Genomic DNA, 20,508 nt, shown 5'->3' with positions numbered 1-20,508 from the left:
AAACCACACCAAGCCTTGGAAGTATATCCTTTAATACACACCGACTAAGCGCTTTCACCAAATAATTGGCTTCTTCAGAGTCAGTGTTACAAAGAAAACACAAACCTTTTATACATTAATCATAATGACATCACATGCTCATTCAATTAAATCAAATTGAACAGTAATGATTATCCCCCTGTTGTTAAAACACTAATTCTTTTCAAGAAAAACCTCATCTTGCTCCCAATTTAAAATAACCTTATACAAAAGACTTTAAAAACATTTTGACATATAAAATTCACATGTATTACATACATATTAATCCTTAATGTACATCCCCATTTATTTAAACATTAAACACCATAAACCAATTATATAATGCTAGCCCTATATTTCAAAACTGGCTTTAAAGAAATATAATCATTAATGCCCGGTTGTCTCGTGGCATTTAATCTCAACTGCCACATTGTTTCTAATAAAGCTACTCTATTGCTGACATCACCTCCCTGTTCTAAAAATACTCTATCAATAATAAAAAATATAAACTTCTTAAACCCCTTACAGCTCGCACTATGGAGATATAATGCATTATGTGAGTCCTTGTTCTTAAATAAATGACCACCCGTAAATTACGTGAGAGGATTACTGAACATGTGAGAGCGATTAAGAACAAGGACTCACATAATGCATTATATCTCCATAGTGCGAGCTGTAAGGGGTTTAAGAAGTTTATATTTTTTATTATTGATGGAGTATTTTTAGAACAGGGAGGTGATGTCAGCAATAGAGTAGCTTTATTAGAAACAATGTGGCAGTTGAGATTAAATGCCACGAGACAACCGGGCATTAATGATTATATTTCTTTAAAACCAGTTTTGAAATATAGGGCTATCATTATATAATTGGTTTATGGTGTTTAATGTTTAAATAAATGGGGATGTACATTAAGGATTAATATGTATGTAATACATGTGAATTTTATATGTCAAAATGTTTTTAAAGTCTTTTGTATAAGGTTATTTTAAATTACTTGAGAGCAAGATAAGGTTTTTCTTGAAAAGAATTAGTGTTTTAACAACAGGGGGATAATCATTACTGTTCAATTTGATTTAATTGAATGAGCATGTGATGTCATTATGATTAATGTATAAAAGGTTTGTGTTTTCTTTGTAACACTGACTCTGAAGAAGCCAATTATTTGGTGAAAGCGCTTAGTCGGTGTGTATTAAAGGATATACTTCCAAGGCTTGGTGTGGTTTGCTGGTGTCTCGAAGCAGTTGTCGTGGTTTTTCCATTTTCCAGTTTTTTACCCTGTCTTGGGAATTGTTGCTACTTGGTTTTTTTTTTTTTTAATTGGAGTGTTTTACAAGTTGCATATAGAAACTTCTGTGTAACAGTCCATCCTAAAGGTTCCAAGAAGATGATACAAAGTAGGGTCCACAACCATGTATTCCATCCCTGCTCCCTCGGAACAGCCCCAATTTCTACCAAGAAGATGATCTGTCTTTTACATCAATAGAATGTCACCACCACAGGCAAGCCAAGTGCATTATGTTAACAGGGAAGGGCTGCTCCCTAGACACACAGTATGAGTGCAAGATGTCTCTGACCCTTGTGATCCTAGTTTAAGAATAAGCTTAGGGTGTTAAAAGGCTATGTGGGAACAGATGGATCATGCATCCTAGCATTACATTTGTGGAGTAAGTAAGATTGTAGTCATGATAGTGTACTATCTTGTAATGGTCAAACTATTGTCATGCTTCTAAATGTTTTGGAATAACGCGTATTATGATGTTGCTTGATGATGCTAGATGTTATTGCAAATATGCATTTTGGGGGAGATGGATAAAATATAATGATGAACCAGGAAGAATATCAGAGCCTATCCACTGACCTGATGTGTCACAATAATTAAAGCATGTTAATCCCTTTGCATAGAGTGTCTGGTTTCTTAGGACAGTTGCTCTAATGGAAAGGGGCATTGATGAACATGGTACTGGTCCCTTCATGTTTGGTAGCCTGCCTTCAGGCCACCACACTGTAGGGAAAATACATCTTGTATATTCTACATAGCATCTATTTCATGTTGTCTAAGAAAATGTGTTTCATGCCTTATCTTTACCTTTTGTAGGGCTTTTTTACATTTTTATGTAAGTTGTTTGACTGTACTGGCAGTTCCTTGTGGAGATAAATCCTGAGTCTATAAATGAGATACAGTGAAGTTAAGCTGTGTGTGTTAATGTGTGTGTGCCCCACTACCACAGACAATACCATTTCCTATGCTCTTCTTGCAGGCATCAGTTGAGTTCTGTGCTTTGTCTTAAAGCAGTAGAATTATTTTGTTTATGGATGTCCTTAGTAGTGTATAATTCTGTACATTTTTTGTTTTCTTTTGTAGGAAACTTGCTAGAGAGCTTATCTCCACATCCCGAGTATAAGCTAATTAGCATATTTAATATTCCGCAGATGGCAGAAGCATCATTGGCATATAGTGCATTCACATGGCCTGGACTTTTAAAACATCTCAGACAAATGCTTATTGCCAGTAGCAAAATGGAGGAAGGTGAGTAAACTGTAAACTCTTCATAACATACACCAAGGTCTTTAGCAACATTTTTTTCAATAGCTAAAAGATAATGCTTTCTGAAAGGATTCAAGTTGTTTTCTACATCTCGGAGAGGAGTAAAGATAAGACAGAAAGTGACAGCACTTAGTGTAAGTAGAAGCACAGGCTGTACCATGAGTCTTAGCATGGATAACCTTAATTATAGGTCAAAAACAAAAAAAGATGATGATAGTTGCAGCAAACACATTTATTGTTAGCGCTTTCATCTACTACAATCAGTAAACTTCTTCAGACATCAACCATTTATTCACACAAGTTTAAATAGCATGTGCAACCATGACATCACTTCCTGAAATTCTTAAAGCTGCATTCCACATAAAATTCACTTATCAATGCAAATATTATGACTGCATCTAAAATATAAAATAAAAAATTCACTAAGTGTGATTTTATATATATATATATATATATATATATATATATATATATATATATATACATACATACATACACACACACACACACACACACACACACACACACACACACACACACAGATGTTCATCGTGTTTCACTGTTGCAGTCATTACACTTGGGTTATCCTGCTGGCAGGATACCCGCAGTCCGCCTGAATTCGAAAGTCCTGTTCCGGAGTCGGTTGCTGTCACCTCTTCCCTGACGTCAGTGCACCAGGGGTATATAAGATGCAGCCAACGCCATCTTCTTCAGTCTTGCTGCGCAGTGCCCGAAGCAAAAGCAGTTCGCAAGTGCCGGTCGGCCGACTCCTGAGATTTTCAAATTCGAATTTCAGATCCAAAGTCTTTATTAAAGCAAAGTACCCCGTTGGGGAAACTTTTTTCTTGCTCCAGACCGATGTCAGAAAAAAATTAACAATTGTATTTCTTGTGGGAAGCAAATACTTCATAAGGATTTTCACTCTTACTGTATTCCTTGCCTAGGCCCTGACCACAACTTTGCTTGTTGTCGGTTTTGTGCTAGATTTAGCCAACGCACTATTAAGCGTCGGTACGATTTTGCCTTTCATTACTTTGGCCGCAGATTCAATTATACAATGCCGGTGGAGCAGCTGATGACCGGAGTCTATAAAGAACACAATGATAAAGACAAGGACAGGCATCCGAGGTCCAAAACCGGCGATGAAGCTTCCTCTAAGCTAGTCGTTGGTTCGCTGGTTCTCAGTGAGGCGCTTTCGCAGCCCCTGACACCCGCTACCTCAGAGGCATAGGCCGCTTCCGACTCCCACGTGGAGCCGACTGGGCCTCTGGAAACTCAAGGTATTGGATCCTCGGAAACTATTCCCTCAGATGGGTCCAGAGCCAGTGTGCAGGCATCGGCTTCTGAGGGTGTGTTCAGACCTACACAGTTATATGTAAAGCCATCTTCAGCTTCAAAGCCAAAGACTAAAGCAGCTCTAAAGACAAAGAAACAAGTACAGCATTCTCCAGGACAGACTTCCATGCCTAAAAAACAGATGCTCAAAATGGCCGGGTTCCCATCCCCCTCCTAATAAGAGGCCTAGGCAAGAGACAGAATATGAATCTTCAGATCATGTTTCCATTTCCTCTGATTCCTTCTCTGATCAGGAATACCCTCTTCCTCCCTATGTGGATTCTGATGCTTAAGAATCTATTCCTTCAGCTTCTCCTCCTGAGGATTACTCTTTTGGGGAAACCTTGCATACTATGAGGGAGCACTTTCATTGGGAGAGCCAGGATTATTCAGAATCCAAGAAAAGGCTCAGAGATTTTCTTTTACTTCCTCAGCACAGGCCCCTTGCTATTCCTCCTGTTCTGGACATTGTAGATGATGTTTTTTTTTTACAGTCCGGCCTGTCTCCAGACTCTATACCCCCTGCACCCGTTAAGCCAGTCAGGTACTACAGGGTTCCAGACTCTCATAAATTTCTATATAAAAACCCTGCTGCTGACCCAGAAACTATATCTCAGGGTCCCAAAGGGGTCAAGGCTTCCACTGCAAAAAAACCCTGTTCCCTCTGATAGGGATTCTAGAGCACTGGGCAGATGGGGGAAAAAGTTTACACTTCTGCCACCTTGGCTGTAAGTGCTTTAAATTGTCAGTTTCAAATGCTTAAATATCAGCAATACTTAACGTCACTGTTAAAACAGAAAATGTTGACAAATTCTGAATGTGCTGAAAACAAGGAAATGCAGGATTATTTGCATGCAGCTGAGCAGGTGGGAAAACATACTTTGCAATTGTGGTTTTGATTCTTTGGAGACCTCTTGTAGGGCCGCTGTAACGGGTTCTGTGATTAGGAGGCATGCTTGGTTAAAGGAACAGAGTCTGCCTGATCATGTTAAAGCAAAATTATTAGATGCTCCATTACAGCATGATACTTTGTTTGGTGTTAAGGCTGAAGAGGTGTTAAAGAAAATGGAGGATAAAGCGAAATCTATGCAGACAGTTAAGGATTTCTTACAGGTACAGCCACCTAGATTTAGCAGGAACTGGCCTTCAAAAAATTGGTCCTTTCCAGTGTCAGATAGGCCACAAAGAGGCAGATACAGGTGCCCTAGAGGCAGATCCCAGCCCCAAGGCTCATACAGGCCTAAACAATGGGGTGCTTCTACCTCCAAAAGCGGAGAAGACAAATCTCAACCTTATAGGAAACGGTCCCAATGACTTTCCTCTACCAGTACCAAGCACTTATCTTTTGGACGCTCCCTTAGGGGGAAAACTAGCACTTTTTTCACACAACTGGCACATGATCACCCAGGACAAATGGGTCTTGAATATAGTGTCTCAGGGTTACAGGTTCCACTTTCACACCCTGCCAAAGGCAAAAGGCATGCCAGACCTGCCATACAATCAATGGGCAGAGGCACAAAAGCAAGTTTCATCCCTCATGGACATGGCCATTCAGTGAGTACCACTACAGGAGCAGGGACAAGGATTTTACTCACGTCTTTTCTTGGTACCCAGAAAGGACAAAGCCTGGAGACCAATACTGGACCTGTCTATTCTAAACACTTTTCTGGACATTCCAAAATTCAAAATGTTGACTCTGCAGCAGCTTCTGCCCATGCTGGGCAAGAAGGCTTGGCTTGTAACCTTGGACTTGAGGCATACCTGCATGTCCCAATCAGACAATCTTGCAGAAGATACCTCAGATTCATAGCTGGCTCAATGCACTACCAATTCTCTGCACTGCCCTTTGGCTTATCTACTGCGCCCAGGGTCTTCACAAAATGCCTGGCACCAGTAATTGCTTTTTGCAGACACAGAGGAATTCAAATATACTCCCACTTGGATGACTGCCTTATTCAAGCAGAGAACAAGGGCATGCTACTAAAGCATCTGGCGTTTGTAAAAAGATTGCTAATTTGCCTAGGGTACACAGTAAAAGAAAAGATATCAAAACTAGTACCCTCTCAAGAGATAATATTCCTGGGTGCAAGCTTAAATACAACTGCCCAGATGGCCTATCTCACGCCAGACAAACAAAGGCAACTGACTTCTTACTTCGAAATGTTGGCAACAAAAACCCAGTTATCTGCAAGAAAAATTCTGCAGGCTTTGGCCTTCATGGCATCCTGCATTCTGTTAATTCCATATGCAAGACTGCATATGAGGAAACTTCAATGGTATGTAAAAAGTGTTTGGACTCAACATTGCCACAGCCTGGAAAAACTTATTACCCTCATTCCCTGCTTGCAACAAGAGTTTTGATGGTGGGCACAGGCCTGTCACCACAACAAGGGACAGCCTTTAACTTTACCCACTGCCAGGGGATTATGCTTGGGGAGCCCACATGGCAGGAAAATGTATTCAGGGCACATGGCCCACAAGTCAAATGCATCTTCATATCAATCTAAAAGAAATGCTGGCTGTCCAGAATGCCCTGACAGCTTTCAAGGATCTACTTCATCCAGGACAACTGCTGATAAAGACGGACAATTCTACAGTCATGTGGTATATAAACAAGCAGGGAGGCACGCATTCTTACCCCCTCTGCAGACGAGCCATGATTTTGTGGAACACAGCATTGACTTATCAAGTACACCTGCAAGCACAGTTCCTGCCAGGAAAGACAAATACTGTGACAGACAAACTAAGTAGAAACCTCATGGATCCTCACGAGTGGAAACTAGTTCCACAAATCTTCAGCATAATAACAAGGAAATGGGGATACCCAGACATGGATCTATTTGCCTCCCCTCACAACTGCCAACTACAGTGATTTTGTACAAGGACTTATTACAAGCTAGCATGGAAAGTGAATGCTCTATCACTCAGCTGGGAAAACCTTACAGTATATGCCTTTCCTCCACTACCTCTCCTCCCCAAGGTACTCCTAAAGGTCAGACAAGAGAAGCCAAAAATGATCCTGATTGCCCCGGCCTGGCCACACCAGCACTGGTACCCAATCCTAAAGAGCTTGTCTCAAGGCCCAGCCTGGACATTACCTCAAATTCCTCATTTACTGACCCAACAAGGCAATCGGATACTGCACAGCCAACTCAGAACCCTAAATCGGGCTGCATGGTGGATAATGTAACCATTCAGGACGCACCTCTCTCTAAAGCAGTTATGGATGTTATTCTGGAGGCCAGGAGGCCCAGTACCAGAAAATCTTATGCAGAAAAGTGGAAGAGATTCTGTGCTTGGAACCAGGCAGAAGGAATTAACATGCTTGTACCAAATATTCCTCAGATTTTACAATACCTAACTGAGATGCTGGATAAAGGCCTATCCTTTTCATCGATTAAGATCCATGCCTCTGCCATTTCAGCTCATTACAATACGGACCCACCTATTTTTTCACATCCATTACTAAGGCAGTACCTCAGAGGGGCCAAAAACATAAGACCCCCAAGAAGAGCACCAGTACCTGCATGGGACCTCAACTTTGTCTTGGAAAAGGTCACACTGCATCCTTTTGAGCCAGCCAATACAGCTGAGATAAAATTCTTATCATGAAAAACAGCTCTGCTCCTAGCACTAACTTCAGCAAGAAGAGTCTCAGAGTTACAGGCATTAATGGCTGTGGAACCTTTTATCATTTTCCATCCAGACAGGGTTTCTTTAAGGACAAACCCAACATTTATGCGTAAGGTAGTATCCAGTGTGGTTCTTAATCAAACCGTTCATTTGCCTACATTTTATCCAAATCCCCAGAATAAAGGGGAGAGACTTCTGTATTCTTTGGACATGCACAGACAGCTATGCTTCTACTTGGACAAAACTAAAGCTTTCAGAAAGACTGACCAACTTTTAGTGGCATATGCTGCAGGATCACAAGGAAAGGCCATCTCAAAGCAGACTATTTCAAAATGGATAGGCCACTGCATTCATTTCTGCTATTCACAACATGGCAAATCAGTGCCTAAGGGCATTAGGCCACATTCGACCAGGGCAGCAGCCACCTCAGCAGCCTTCCTCAGAGGAGTACCAACCAAGGATATTTTGGAGGCTGCAACTTGGAATTCAGTGCACACTTTTACAAAGCACTTACCTCTTTACTCTAAATCCAGAGCAGGCTTTGCCACTGCAGTTCTGCAGGGTCTCATAGCCACTCCTAATTCTATTTAGACCCAGCCACCCAACCTCCGCTTTGGGATTCAACCCAAGTGTAATGACTGCAACAGTGAAACACGATGAGCATAGTACAGTTGTGTACCTGCCATGAATGTAGATGTTCGAGTGTATTCACTTGCAGTCCAAGTTACCCACACACCATCCCCCTTTACTTTGCTGGGACTTATCTGCACTTCTCTATTCTATACAACCTATGTGGTGTATTTGCTTGTAGATGAAGGTAATATTTATTTTAGTGCATGATTTTTGTAAGCAATGTTTTTAGCCTTCTCTTTTGGGGGCACCTGACATCTGGGGCAAGAAAAACGGAAGAAAATGGCGTCTGCTGCATCTTGTATACCCCTGGCGCACTGACGTCAGGGAAGAGGTGACAGCAACCGACGCCGGACCAGGACTTTGGAATTCAGGCAGACTGCGGGTAGCCTGCCAGCAGGATAACCAAGTGTAATGACTGCAACAGTGAATACACTCTAACATCTACATTTATGGTAGGTATGCAACTGTACTTTATTATCTATCTAGTGATTTTAACTTTAATACGCACTTCAGGGAACTGTATTCATTTAAACCCAGGGAAGCTTGGGCATTTAATCTTAGTTGCCACAATAATTCTCTCTCCTCTAACCTTAATGGCCAAGCTCCCCCCAATATCTTGTACTTGATCAATGACCATATACCGAAATTCATGATCAGGGTACTCCATCACATGTCTACCCAGAGCATTGTTATGGTTGGCTTTAGATATATTGTACTGAGGTTCATAGATATGTTGTTTTACACAACATTCCATTTTTCCTATATAGAAACTTGGGCATAATTGGCATTGAGCCAAATGTACCACACCTTTTGTTTCACATGTATATTTCCCATTGATGTTAAAAATCTTGCCACCTATTTTAAATTTTGTAGTAACTTCTATATATTTGTAATAGTGGCAGTGCCCACATTTTTTCATACCCCTGTGTGGTACGTAAGATTTCCTTCTAGACTCTAGTAGGTTTTTCAAATTTAACCCACGTTTGAAAATAATTCTAGGTGTGTCGCCCAGCTTCTGATTAATTCCAGTATCTTCACTTGTTAAAGCCCAATTTTTAATCAAAATATTCCTAAGTGTCCTGGCATCATTTGAAAATAGGTTAATGAAGCTCAAATTATAGCTAGTATTGGACATATGTCCTGTAGTGACATCCTGTACTGACTCGCTTGGTATTTGGTACCTAACAGTAACAGTGCCCTGATTTAATATTGCTGCAAAGTGCCCCGCTTCCGTTTTTATGGTGACTTCCTTAATGACATCATCCACCAACGTTGTTGGATGCGCTTTCTTAATAAACATCTGTCTTAAGTTCACATTCCTGATAATAATCTTCATCCAAAGTCACCATTCTACAGCTCTAACTATTTGCCCATTTATCACAGACCTTTTTTTTGATGATTGGGGTTGGAGCTGCTGTAATGTAGGAAGCTGTTCGAATATGTTGGCTTTCTATAGATGTTGCCAATATATCTACCATTGACGTTATCCTTGGCTAGTCTCACATCAGGATAAGGAATAGAGGACTGATTGAATGATGATGTAAAGCGTAAAAAGTGTGTTAATGAAGGGATTTCGTTGACAAATTCATTTGCCACCCTCTCATCACCTTTAATGATGACAAAAATGTCATCCAGGTTTCGTGTGTACCAATGGACTTTTCTTTAAACATGATTTGGAAAAAGTAATTCCTGCTCCCACTGAGCCGTAACAAAGTTGGCAAAACTGCCTCCACACAGTGACCCCATTGGAACACCTGTTTTCTGAAGGTAGAAACAATTGTCAAACAAAATGAAGTTGTTTGGGAGAATAATTTCCAACAAACATTCGATCAAATTAATTTCTTCAGAATCTACCCCTTTCTTAAATAAAAATTCTCTAGTCCAAGTGATACCCAGTTCCTGGGGTATGATTGTGTATAAATCACTTACGTCAGTAGTAAGGTAATTATATTTTTCAACAAATTCTAAATTATTCATAGCTTCCAAAAAGTTCCGTAAATCAGAACTTATTTGTGATTCCCCATGCAGATATTTCTTCAGTTAGGAGTCTACAAGCTTAGCACAGGCATAGGTCAATGACCCCCTACAAACAAAATGGGTCACAGGGGTGGGTTACCTAGATCTTTGTGAATTTTAGGCGCTCCAGACATAACCGGACACCTAGGCGCTGTCATATTTAAATTAGATAAATGTATCAATATCAATAGAAGCTTCCAGAAATAAATAATTTATTATTGTTTTAGCGCTCTGGTAAGCTATATTTACTTCATTCTTAGATGCACCAATATAAGCTTCGGTTTCCAGTATGTTTTTTACTCTATTCTTATTGTCATCATCATCCATAAAAATCAACCCACCCCCCTTATCTGGTTTCATTACTCTTACGCCCTGTAGTTAGAATTCTAAAGTTTCTCTATCACTATCCGTAATATTTGAACTGGTCAGGGGGTACTTAGGCTTATTTAAGGCTGTCCTAATGTCCATCTCACATTTTTTCAAAATGGCTTAGGATAGTCTGTAATGCTGGATTAAAAATACTACTCACTCTACAGTCTTGGTTAGTATAACCATTGTTGCCCAACAAAACAGTCAAATTTAACTTGCACAAGAATATCCGTAAGTCCAATAAAGTCCTAGGCAAATTCATCCATACAGTGGGTGCAGAAGATGATCCTTTTGCTAAGATATCAATCAATTCACTTGGGACATCAAAAGAAGAATAGTTATAAATATTGAAATCCCCGAAGTTTATATTAAAGTTAAAATCACTAGATAGGTAATAACTGTATATTGTGTGTGTCTGTGTGCATATGTGTATATTTATATATATATATATATATATATATATATATATATATATATGTATATATATGTATATATATATATGTATACATATGTATATGTGTGTGTGTGTATATATATATATATATATATATATATATATATATATATATATATATATATATATATATATATATTTTTTATAATCACACGAGTGAATTTTTTATTTTAGATGCAGTCATAACATTTGCATTGACAAGTGAATTTTATATGGAATGCAGCTTTAAGAATTTCAGGAAGTGATGTCATGGTTACACATGCTATTTAAACTTGTGTGAAGTGAATGAATGGCTGATGTCTGAAGAAGTTTACTGATTGTAGTAGACGAAAGCGCGAACAATAAACATGTTTGTTGGAACTATCATCATCATCTTTTTTTTTTTTTGAAGTTCATTTTAATATTTAGTTGGTTTTAATTATGGGTCAATTAAAGCCTGCGAGTGTAGCTGTCAGTCAGGGACATTTGATGTTCTTCGTGTTTCACTGTTGCAGTCATTACATTTGGGTAATTCTGCTGGCCGGTTGCCCTCAGCCAGCCTGAATTCCAAAGTCTTGGGTCCTGCGTCAGCTGCCACCCTTTCCCTGACGTCAGGTCGTCAGGGGTATAAAAGAAGCAGCCGGCGCCATTTTCTTCAATCTTTCTTGCTGCTCAGTGCCCGAAGCAGAAGCTGTTCGCAAGTGCCGGTCGGCCAACTGCTGAGATTTTTGCGTTTGAGTTTCGGATCCAAAGTATTCAATAAAGCCAATTACCCCGTTGGGGAAACTTTTTTCTTGCTCCAGACCGATGTCAGAAAAAGTTAATAATTGTATTTCTTGTGGAAAGCAAATACCTCATAAGGATTTTCATTCTTACTGTATTCCTTGCCTAGGCCCTGATCACAACATTACTGGTTGTCGGTTTTGTGCTAGATTTAACCAACGCACTATTAAGCATCGGTATGATTTTGCTTTAAACGTTTTTGGACGCCGGTTTAATTATCCTGAAATGTCATTGGATAGCCATCCGACTACCGGAGTTTACAAAAAACACAAAGAAAAGGATAGAGAAAAACAACCGAGGCCCAAAACTGATGACGAGGCTTCTCCTAAGCCAGTCACCGGTTCTGAATGAGACGCTTTCGCAGCCCTTGATGCCTGCTACTTTAGAGTCGCAGCCTGCTACCGGCTCCCACGTGGAGTCTGCCATGCCACTGGATACTTAAGGTATTGGCGCCTTGGACGCTAATCCCTCAGATGGATCCGGAGCCGCTGAGCAGGTACAGGCTTCTGAGGGTGTATTCAGACATAAACATCTTTACATTAAAACGACTTCAGCCTCAAAGGCAAAGACTAAAGCACCTTCTAAAGCAAGGAAACAAACTCAAGTGCCATGTGGACAGGCCTCTATGCCCAAAAAACAGATGCTCAAAATGGCCGAAGACTTCATTACCTTGATCAGGGGTTCCCATCCCCCACCGGGTAAGAGGCCTAGGCAAGACACTGACTATGAATCTTCAGATCAGGTTTCTATTTCTTCTGATTAGGAATATTCTCTTCCACCATTAGGATTCTGATGCTGAAGAATCTATACCTTCAGCATCTCCTCCTGGGGGCTATTCTTTTGGGGAAACCTTGCATACCATGAGGGAGCATTTCCACTGGGAGAGCCAAGATTTTTCTGAATCTAAAAATAGGCTCAGGGATTTTCTTTTACTACCTCAGCACAGGCCTCTAGCCAATCCACCTGTGTTAGACATTTTAGATGTGTTTTTGGAGTCTAGTCTGACCCCTGACTCCTTCCCCCCCAGCTCCTGTTAAGCCTGACAGATATTACAGGGTTCCTGACTCGCACAAATTTCTTTTTAAAAACCCTGCTGCTGACCCAGAAACCATTTCACAGGGTCCAAAAGGAGTTGAGGCTTCCACTGTAAAAACCCAACCCCTTCTGACAGAGATTCAAGGGCACTGGATAGATGGAAAAAAAAGGTTTACACATCTGCAACTTTGGCTATAAGCACCTTAAACTGTCAATTTCATATGCTTAAGTATCAGCAACATGTCATGGGATTGCTTAAACAGAAAATGTTGTTAAATTCTGATTGTGCAGAAAACAATGAAATGCAGGATTTATTGTATGCAGCAGAACAAGTTGGAAAACATACTTTGCAATGTGGTTTTGATTCTTTGGAGGCCTCCTGCAGGGCCGCAGTTATGGGTTCTGTAATTAGGAGGCATGCTTGGTTAAAGGAACAAAGTCTGCCTGATCATGTTAAAGTTAAATTACTAGATGCACCTTTACAGCATGATACTTTGGAAATAATATTAGTTCCCTAGAAGAGATCCTTAGCTGGCTTTCGACCCAATTCCCACAAGAAACCATAGTGCTAGGTGATGTCAATATAGACTGGAAAATCTGTAACTCTTCAGACCCTCCCACCCTCCTAAATCTTCACGGCTTTTCACAAACCATTCAAACCTCAACCAGAACTAACAAAACTAACAACAAAGAAAGCATATTGGACTGGATTCTAATAAATAGTCACTCCCAAACTTATACAGTAGGGACACTACCCGATGATTTAAGCGACCACACCCTCACGTATCTAATCAGACATAAAACTACCTCCACTAACCTAACCAAATGCAAAATGGTCAAAATGGTCAAATCAAATAAAAACTTTAACCCTGGAAGCTTCCTTGCAGAACTAAATGTATGCAACTGGTCTCCTCTTAAACAACTGCCACTGGATGAAGCTGTATCATACTTCAGTTCCAGGTTCCTTTCTATCCTAGACTCTCACGCTCCCTTAAGATCTATTAGAATTAAATCAAAACCTGCCCCTTGGCTCTCAAAAGATACAAGGGATACAATTCTCCTGAAAAATAAACTCTGGACCAAATTTTGTAGCACAAAAGATCCCTCTGACCAACTTAACTTTAGACAAATAAGAAACTCCACTAAAAAAGCTGTACTACTGGATAAAAGAAACTATTACTGCCATTTACAGCAAACCAACCAACATAATCCGCAAAAGTTCTGGGCAGACATAAACTCTCTCCTAAAGCCTGGCCATAATGACACCCCCTAGGCACTTCCAAAAACCCCAAACAAACTGCTGATGCCTTCAATACCTTCTTCACTGAAACTGTCCAGTCTCTAGCTAACCAACTAGCCCCTAATATCTCCTCTCAGTCCCCCTCTACTAACACTTCCATTCCCACCTTTCAACTGCAACCTGTACCCACTTCACTTATTCGTTCTCTTCTCCACAAACTTAAAATCTCCTCGCCTTCTGCTGACCTTTTACCAGCTCAGTATCTAAAAATTGCAGCCAGTCCATTAGCCTATCCATTTCCATCCTGATTAACAGAACCATTGTTGAAGGCTGCATTCCTTCACTCTGGAAAATTTTGCATATCATTCCCCTGCATAAAGGAGGGATCTCTACAGAACTCTTAAACTACCGTCCCATAGCCTTACTCTCCCCCTTAGCTAAAATCATGGAGAAATGCATCCAAAAACAACTTCTTAAACACCTATTAAACCACAACTTACTAGCTGACTGTCAACATGGCTTCAGGCCTTACCACAGCACCACCTCAGCCCTTCTTTCTTTTACTGACTATCAACAAAAACCGGAACAATAACATACTAACCTCTGCTCTCTTTATTGACCTATCCAAAGCTTTTGATATGGTCAACCACCAGATACTATTAAACTTAAAACTTTTGCTCTTGACTCTGGTACAATAAAATGGTTCAAATCATATCTTCTTAACAGACAACAGGCAGTGCGTTGGGAAAACAGCTTATCCAACCTACTACCTATTACCCTTGGAGTCCCCAAGGATCAATACTGGGCCCCCTTCTGTTCTCAGTCTTCATCAATGACCTACATACCAGTTTATCCTCTGCTACCTGTGTACAATATGCTGATGATTCTACTTTGATTTGTTCTGCCACATCCCCCTCTGAATTGCACTCTATTACCCAAAAGACTTTCCAAAATGTTGAAAAATGGTTTTAAACAGACGCCTGATCTTAAACCCCAAGAAAACCAAATTATTACTTTTCTTCCCCACCCGAAAATCTTCTCCACTCAATTTCTCTGTCTTCTCTAATAATGGCACCTACATATCTCCTGACCCCTCCACCAAGCTCCTCGGAGTAGAGATAGACAACAACCTATGCTTTGACTCGCACATTAACAACACAATAAAACTAGTCAACAGAAAACTTGGCTGCTTTAAAATTAAACCATTTCTTACACCACTTGCCAGAACTTCCATAGCACATACCCATTTGATTTCTACCCTACTGTACGCCTCCTATCTATACAAATCTGTCCAAAACTAATCTCTCCAAACTAACTGTTGCCTACAACAGTATTGCCAGATTTGCCACTGGCTCTACCTTTAGAACTCACCACTGCCAAAACTTAAAAAAACTGGGATGGCTAGAACTGCAAAATCTCATCTTATTTCACCAGCTCTCTTTTGCCCATAAAGTCCTCTACAAACCTACCAGCACCACTATACTCACGACTCTCATTAGCCCTTATTGTAATCTCAAAAGTCTGCGTTCCTCTAACAAACCTCTAATATCTACCTCTAAATCCAACAACTTAGCAGGCGAGTACTTGTTCTCCAGTACAATTGGAAAAGCCTGAAACTCCCTTCCTTCCAACCTCACTGCTCTTTCCACTCTTCCCAGCTTCAAATCCCAACTCAAAACTCGCCTCCTAACTCACTGGCTCTGCCCCTGCTCTAACCCTGACTAGCTACCATTCTGCTCCTAGTACTCTCACTTATCTTGCTTCTAATCTTCTCAAAAACTTACTACTAAATTAGAATTTGCTTTTTTTCCCTTTGATGTTCTTATTTTGCTTATTGCAGACACTGTAAAAAAAACATTTTTTCTTCTCTGAACTATATGTGTAACTTTGTTTTTACTGTTAAATGCTTTTAATGAAAAATGCTCAATGTTTATTATACCTCACTTGGAGCTTTTCTTCCCGGGCCTCTGCTGAAAATGGACATGAATTCAGCTGGACCAGCCCAGTCAACAAATGTAAAATAAATAAATAAAATAAAATAAAATACATTTGATGTTAAGGCAGAAAAGGTGTTAAAATGGAGGACAAAGCTAAATCTATGCAAACTGTCAAAGATTTTTTACAAATACAGCCACCTAGGTTTAGTAGACACTGGCCTACAAAAAATTGGTCCTTTCCTGTGTCAGACACACCCCAAAGGGGCAGATCCCAGGCACAAGGTTCTTATAGGCCCAAGCAATGGGGAGCTTCTACCTCCAAAGCTGGAGAAGATAGATCACAAACATACAGAAAACAGTCCTAATGACTTCCCCCTGCCTGCACCAAGCACTTATCTTCTGGCAGCACCTTTAGGGGGAAAATTAGCACTTTTTGTTCAAAATTGGCACATCATATCCCAGGACAAGTGGGTTCTAAACAGTGTCACAGGGCTACAAGTTCCATTTCCATACTCTGCCAAAGGCAAACGACTGGCCAGATCTGCCAAAAAATCAATGGGCAGAGGCACAAAAACAAGTCTCATCCCTCATGGACATGGGGGCCATTCAACAAGTACCAGAACAAGAGCAGGGACAAGGATTTTACTCAAGACTGTTCTTGGTGCCCAGAAAGGACAAGGCATGGAGGCCGATACTGGACCTATCTATTCTGAACACTTTCCTGGATATTCCAGAATTCAAAATGCTGACTTTGCAGCAGCTTCTGCCCATGCTGGGCAAGAATGCTTGGCTTGTGACTTTAGACCCAAGAGGCATACCTGCATGTCCCAGTCAGACAATCATGCAGAAGATACCCAAGATTCAAGGCTGGTTCAATGCATTACCAATTCTCTAGACTGCCCTTTGGCTTATCTACTGCATCCAGGGTCTTTACAAAGTGCCTGGCACCAGTAATTGCATTCTGCAGACAAAGAGGAATACAAATATATCCTTACTTGGACGACTGTCTCATTCAAGCAGAGAACAAGGACATTCTTATTCAACATCTGGCGTTTGTGAAAAGACTTCTAACATGCCTACGGTACACAGTCAACAAAAAAAGTAAAAACTAGTACCCTCACAAGAGATAACATTCCTGGGTGCAAGCTTGAATACAACTGTCCAGATGGCTTATCTCATGCCAGACGAACAAAGGCAACTGAATACCTATTTCAAAATATTGGCAACAAAGGCCCAGTTATCTGCAAGAAATATTCTGCAGGCTTTGAGCTTCATGGCATCCTGCATCCTACTAATTTCATATGCAAGACTGCATATGAGGAAACTTCAATGGTACCTGAAAAGTGTTTGGACTCAACATTGCCACAGCCTGGAAACAGTCATTACTCTCATTCCATGCCTGCAACAGGAGTTTCGATGGTGGGCAAAGGCTTGTCACCAGAACAAGGGACAGCCATTCACATTACCTCCAGCCAGGCAGACACTAACAACAGATGCATCAGACTATGCCTGGGGAGCCCACAGGGCAGGAAGATGCATTCAGGGCACACGGCCCTCAAACCAAATGCATCTACCTATCAATGAAAAAGAGATGCTAGCTGTTCAAAATGCCCTGACAGCCTTCAAGGAACTACTTCATCTGGGACAACTACTGATAGACAGACAACACCATGGTCACGTGGTATATAAACAAGCAGGGGGGCACACATTCTTACCCACTTTGCAGACTAGCCATGACCTTGTGGGACACAGCTTTGACTTACCAAGTTCATCTGCAGGCACGATTCCTGAGTGAGTTGCTAGAGAAGGGTGAGAGGCTTGGGTTTTTTCTGAATAGTGATGTCAAAAAACTGTTGGTAAAGGAACCAAGGCACCCCTATATATATATGCAATTCCCAAAATTCATGAGTATGGTTAACCCACCAGGGAGACCCAACATCTCAGGGGTAGGTTCTTATATAGAAAAAGTGAACAGATTTCTGGATTTCCATTTTAAAAGTTATTTGCTTAAGGTACCTTCTCATGTGAAAAACACAGAGGATGTTTGTAAAGCACTGCGTGGTATGATGTGGGACAATGAATTTTATTGGGCCACAGTGGATGTTTCATCTTTATATACCAATATTGATAAGCGTTTGGGCTTGGAGGCCATGAAAAAGATGATGGAAGAGGGCCCTCATACAACTTTCTTGCTGTCCCTGTTAGAATATAGTCTTACACATAATTATTTTGTGTGGAAGAAGGATTTTTATCTTCAAATCAAAGGGACAGCAATGGGGGCGGATTTTGCCCCTACTTACGCAGTAATATACATGGGTGAATTTGAGAAGGAATTCATGTTTCAGAATGCATTTTTCATTAACAATGTTATTTTTTTTTTTTTTTTTTTTTTTACAAACGATGCATTGATGATCTTATTTTTGTTTGTAAGGGAAGATCATCTTTGTTCAGGGAATTTATGCAGGACATCAATAAAAATGCACACGGGTTAAGTTTTGTTTGTGAATGCTCGAATGAAAAAATATCCTTTTTGGATGTGGAATTTTATATTGGAAAAGACAATAGGGTGCAACACAGACCATTTAGGAAGTCTACCTCGGTTAATAATTTTTTGCATGCTAGCAGCATGCATCCTCCACATTTGATCAGGGCATTGCCAGAGGGGGAATTCAAGAGAATTCTTAGGAACACTTCTGATTCAAAATTATAGGATGAAGTGTTGATAAGATTATCTTCTGGAGGATATTCTGAGACTATGTCTGGAATTAAGAACAGGTTATGTGGGGGAGGCAAAAAAAAATAAGAGAGAGTTACCACAGACATTGTCAAGTTCCACATGAAATGGATAGATTATTTTTTTTATCTAGATTTTCTGATTTTTCATGGGTAGTGGAGAAAGTTGTTAATTTTGGCATGTGGTTTCTGATGATATGTCTGTTGGTCGTTTGTTTCCCAGACACATTACTTTTTCCTATCATAGGTATAACAATTTGAAGGAATTGTTAACTAGGAATTTGGAATATCCCATGGATTCTATGAATGTTGGTATGCAATGCTGTGGACGTTGTTCTGTATGTGACAGGACTAGAAATTTACATGGAGAAAATTAATGGGAAAAAGTATCAAGCTTTTGAGAAATTTGATTGTTTATCACAAGGAGTGGTTTATATTTTAGGGTGTGATTGTGTTAAGCCCCTTTGGTATATTGGTCAAACTACGAGGAACGTTAAAATCCACATCTTAGAGCCTTTGGGGGATGTTAGGAGGAGCAATATGGACAGCCCTGTGGCTTCACATTTTGTCAATGTGCACAATGGTAACAGTAGTGGATTTATCTTTAGTGTGTTGGCTAGACCACATTATGAGGCAGGGAATTTTAAAACAGAATTGAATAGATTAGAATATAGAATGATAGTTAATTTTCATACCTTATATCCAAGGGGCATGAAGTTAGATAGTGGTATTTTAGCATGATGGTTATATATTATTATACTGTGAACATCAATTCGATCATGTATTAAGCAACAAATTAATAGTTGTATGTATGGTTATGAAAAATATGAAGTTCATTGAACTTTTTTCATCAGTGTTCATTTACCGTAAGAATGCTATATTGTGATGCATTTTGAATAACAATGCAAGTTAAATAGAGATGTTGCACTTTAAATGATGAATTTTTGCCTTAATTGATTGAGTTGCTTGTTAATTAAATATATAAGGAGATCGTTTTTGTATATGAGGTGTTCCATTGAAGGCGAATAGCCAAGGTACCATGACTTGTTATTAAAAGAAAAGCTTTTTTACAATCCCTGCGTTCCAGTGTTTTTGTCTGCTTCAAATTGTGGTGTACAGAACCAAAGCTTGCAGGAAGACAGAGCACTTACTAGTGGCATATGCTGCAAGATCACAAGGAAAGCCCATCTCAAAGCAGACTATTTCTAAGTGGTTAGGCCACTGCATTCATTTCTGCTACTTACACCATGGCAAGCCAGTACCTAAGGGCATTAGGCCTCATTCCACCAGAGCTGCAGCCTTTCTCAGGGTAGTACGAACCACAGACATTTTAGAGGCGGCTACTTGGAGTTCAGTGCACACCTTTACAAAGCATTATCATCTGCCACTCTACTCTAAATCCAGGGCAGGCTTTGCCACTGCAGATGTTCTTTGTGTTTCACTGTTGCAGTCATTACACTTGGGTAATCTGCTGGCAGGTTTCCCTCAGTCGGCCTGAATTCCAAAGTCTTGGGTACTGCGTCGGTTGCGGTCTCCTCTTCCATGACGTCAGGTTGTCAGGGGTATAAAACATGCAGCCGATGCCATTTTCTTTAGTCTTTCTTGCTGCGTGGTGCCCGAAGCAGAAGCATTTCGCAAGTGCCAGTCGGCTGACTACTGAAATATTCACGTTTGAGTTTCAGAACCGAAGTCTTCAATAAAGCTAAGTACCCTGCTGGGGAAACTTTTTTCTTGCTTTTTACCGATGTCAGAAAAAGTTAATAATTGCATTACTTGTGGGAAGCAAATACCTCATAAG

At 40.3% G+C, this 20,508-nt stretch overlaps 1 protein-coding gene across 1 annotated transcript in view; it reads left to right on the top strand.

Annotated features, from left to right (window-relative positions):
* TUBD1 (tubulin delta 1) overlaps window positions 1-20,508 on the top strand; it is a 405,148-nt gene that overhangs the window by 166,319 nt on the left and 218,321 nt on the right. The window contains exon 4 of the mRNA XM_044054532.1: window positions 2,381-2,545. Coding sequence (XP_043910467.1) covers window positions 2,381-2,545 — 165 coding nt within the window. The remainder of the gene's footprint in view (window positions 1-2,380; window positions 2,546-20,508) is intronic.

This window comes from Protopterus annectens, chromosome 13.part0, assembly GCF_019279795.1.
Source record: "Protopterus annectens isolate FY-2018-M chromosome 13.part0, PAN1.0, whole genome shotgun sequence".
NCBI classification, from domain to species: Eukaryota; Metazoa; Chordata; order Ceratodontiformes; family Protopteridae; genus Protopterus; species Protopterus annectens.
This window is presented reverse-complemented; position numbering and strand designations above follow the sequence as displayed.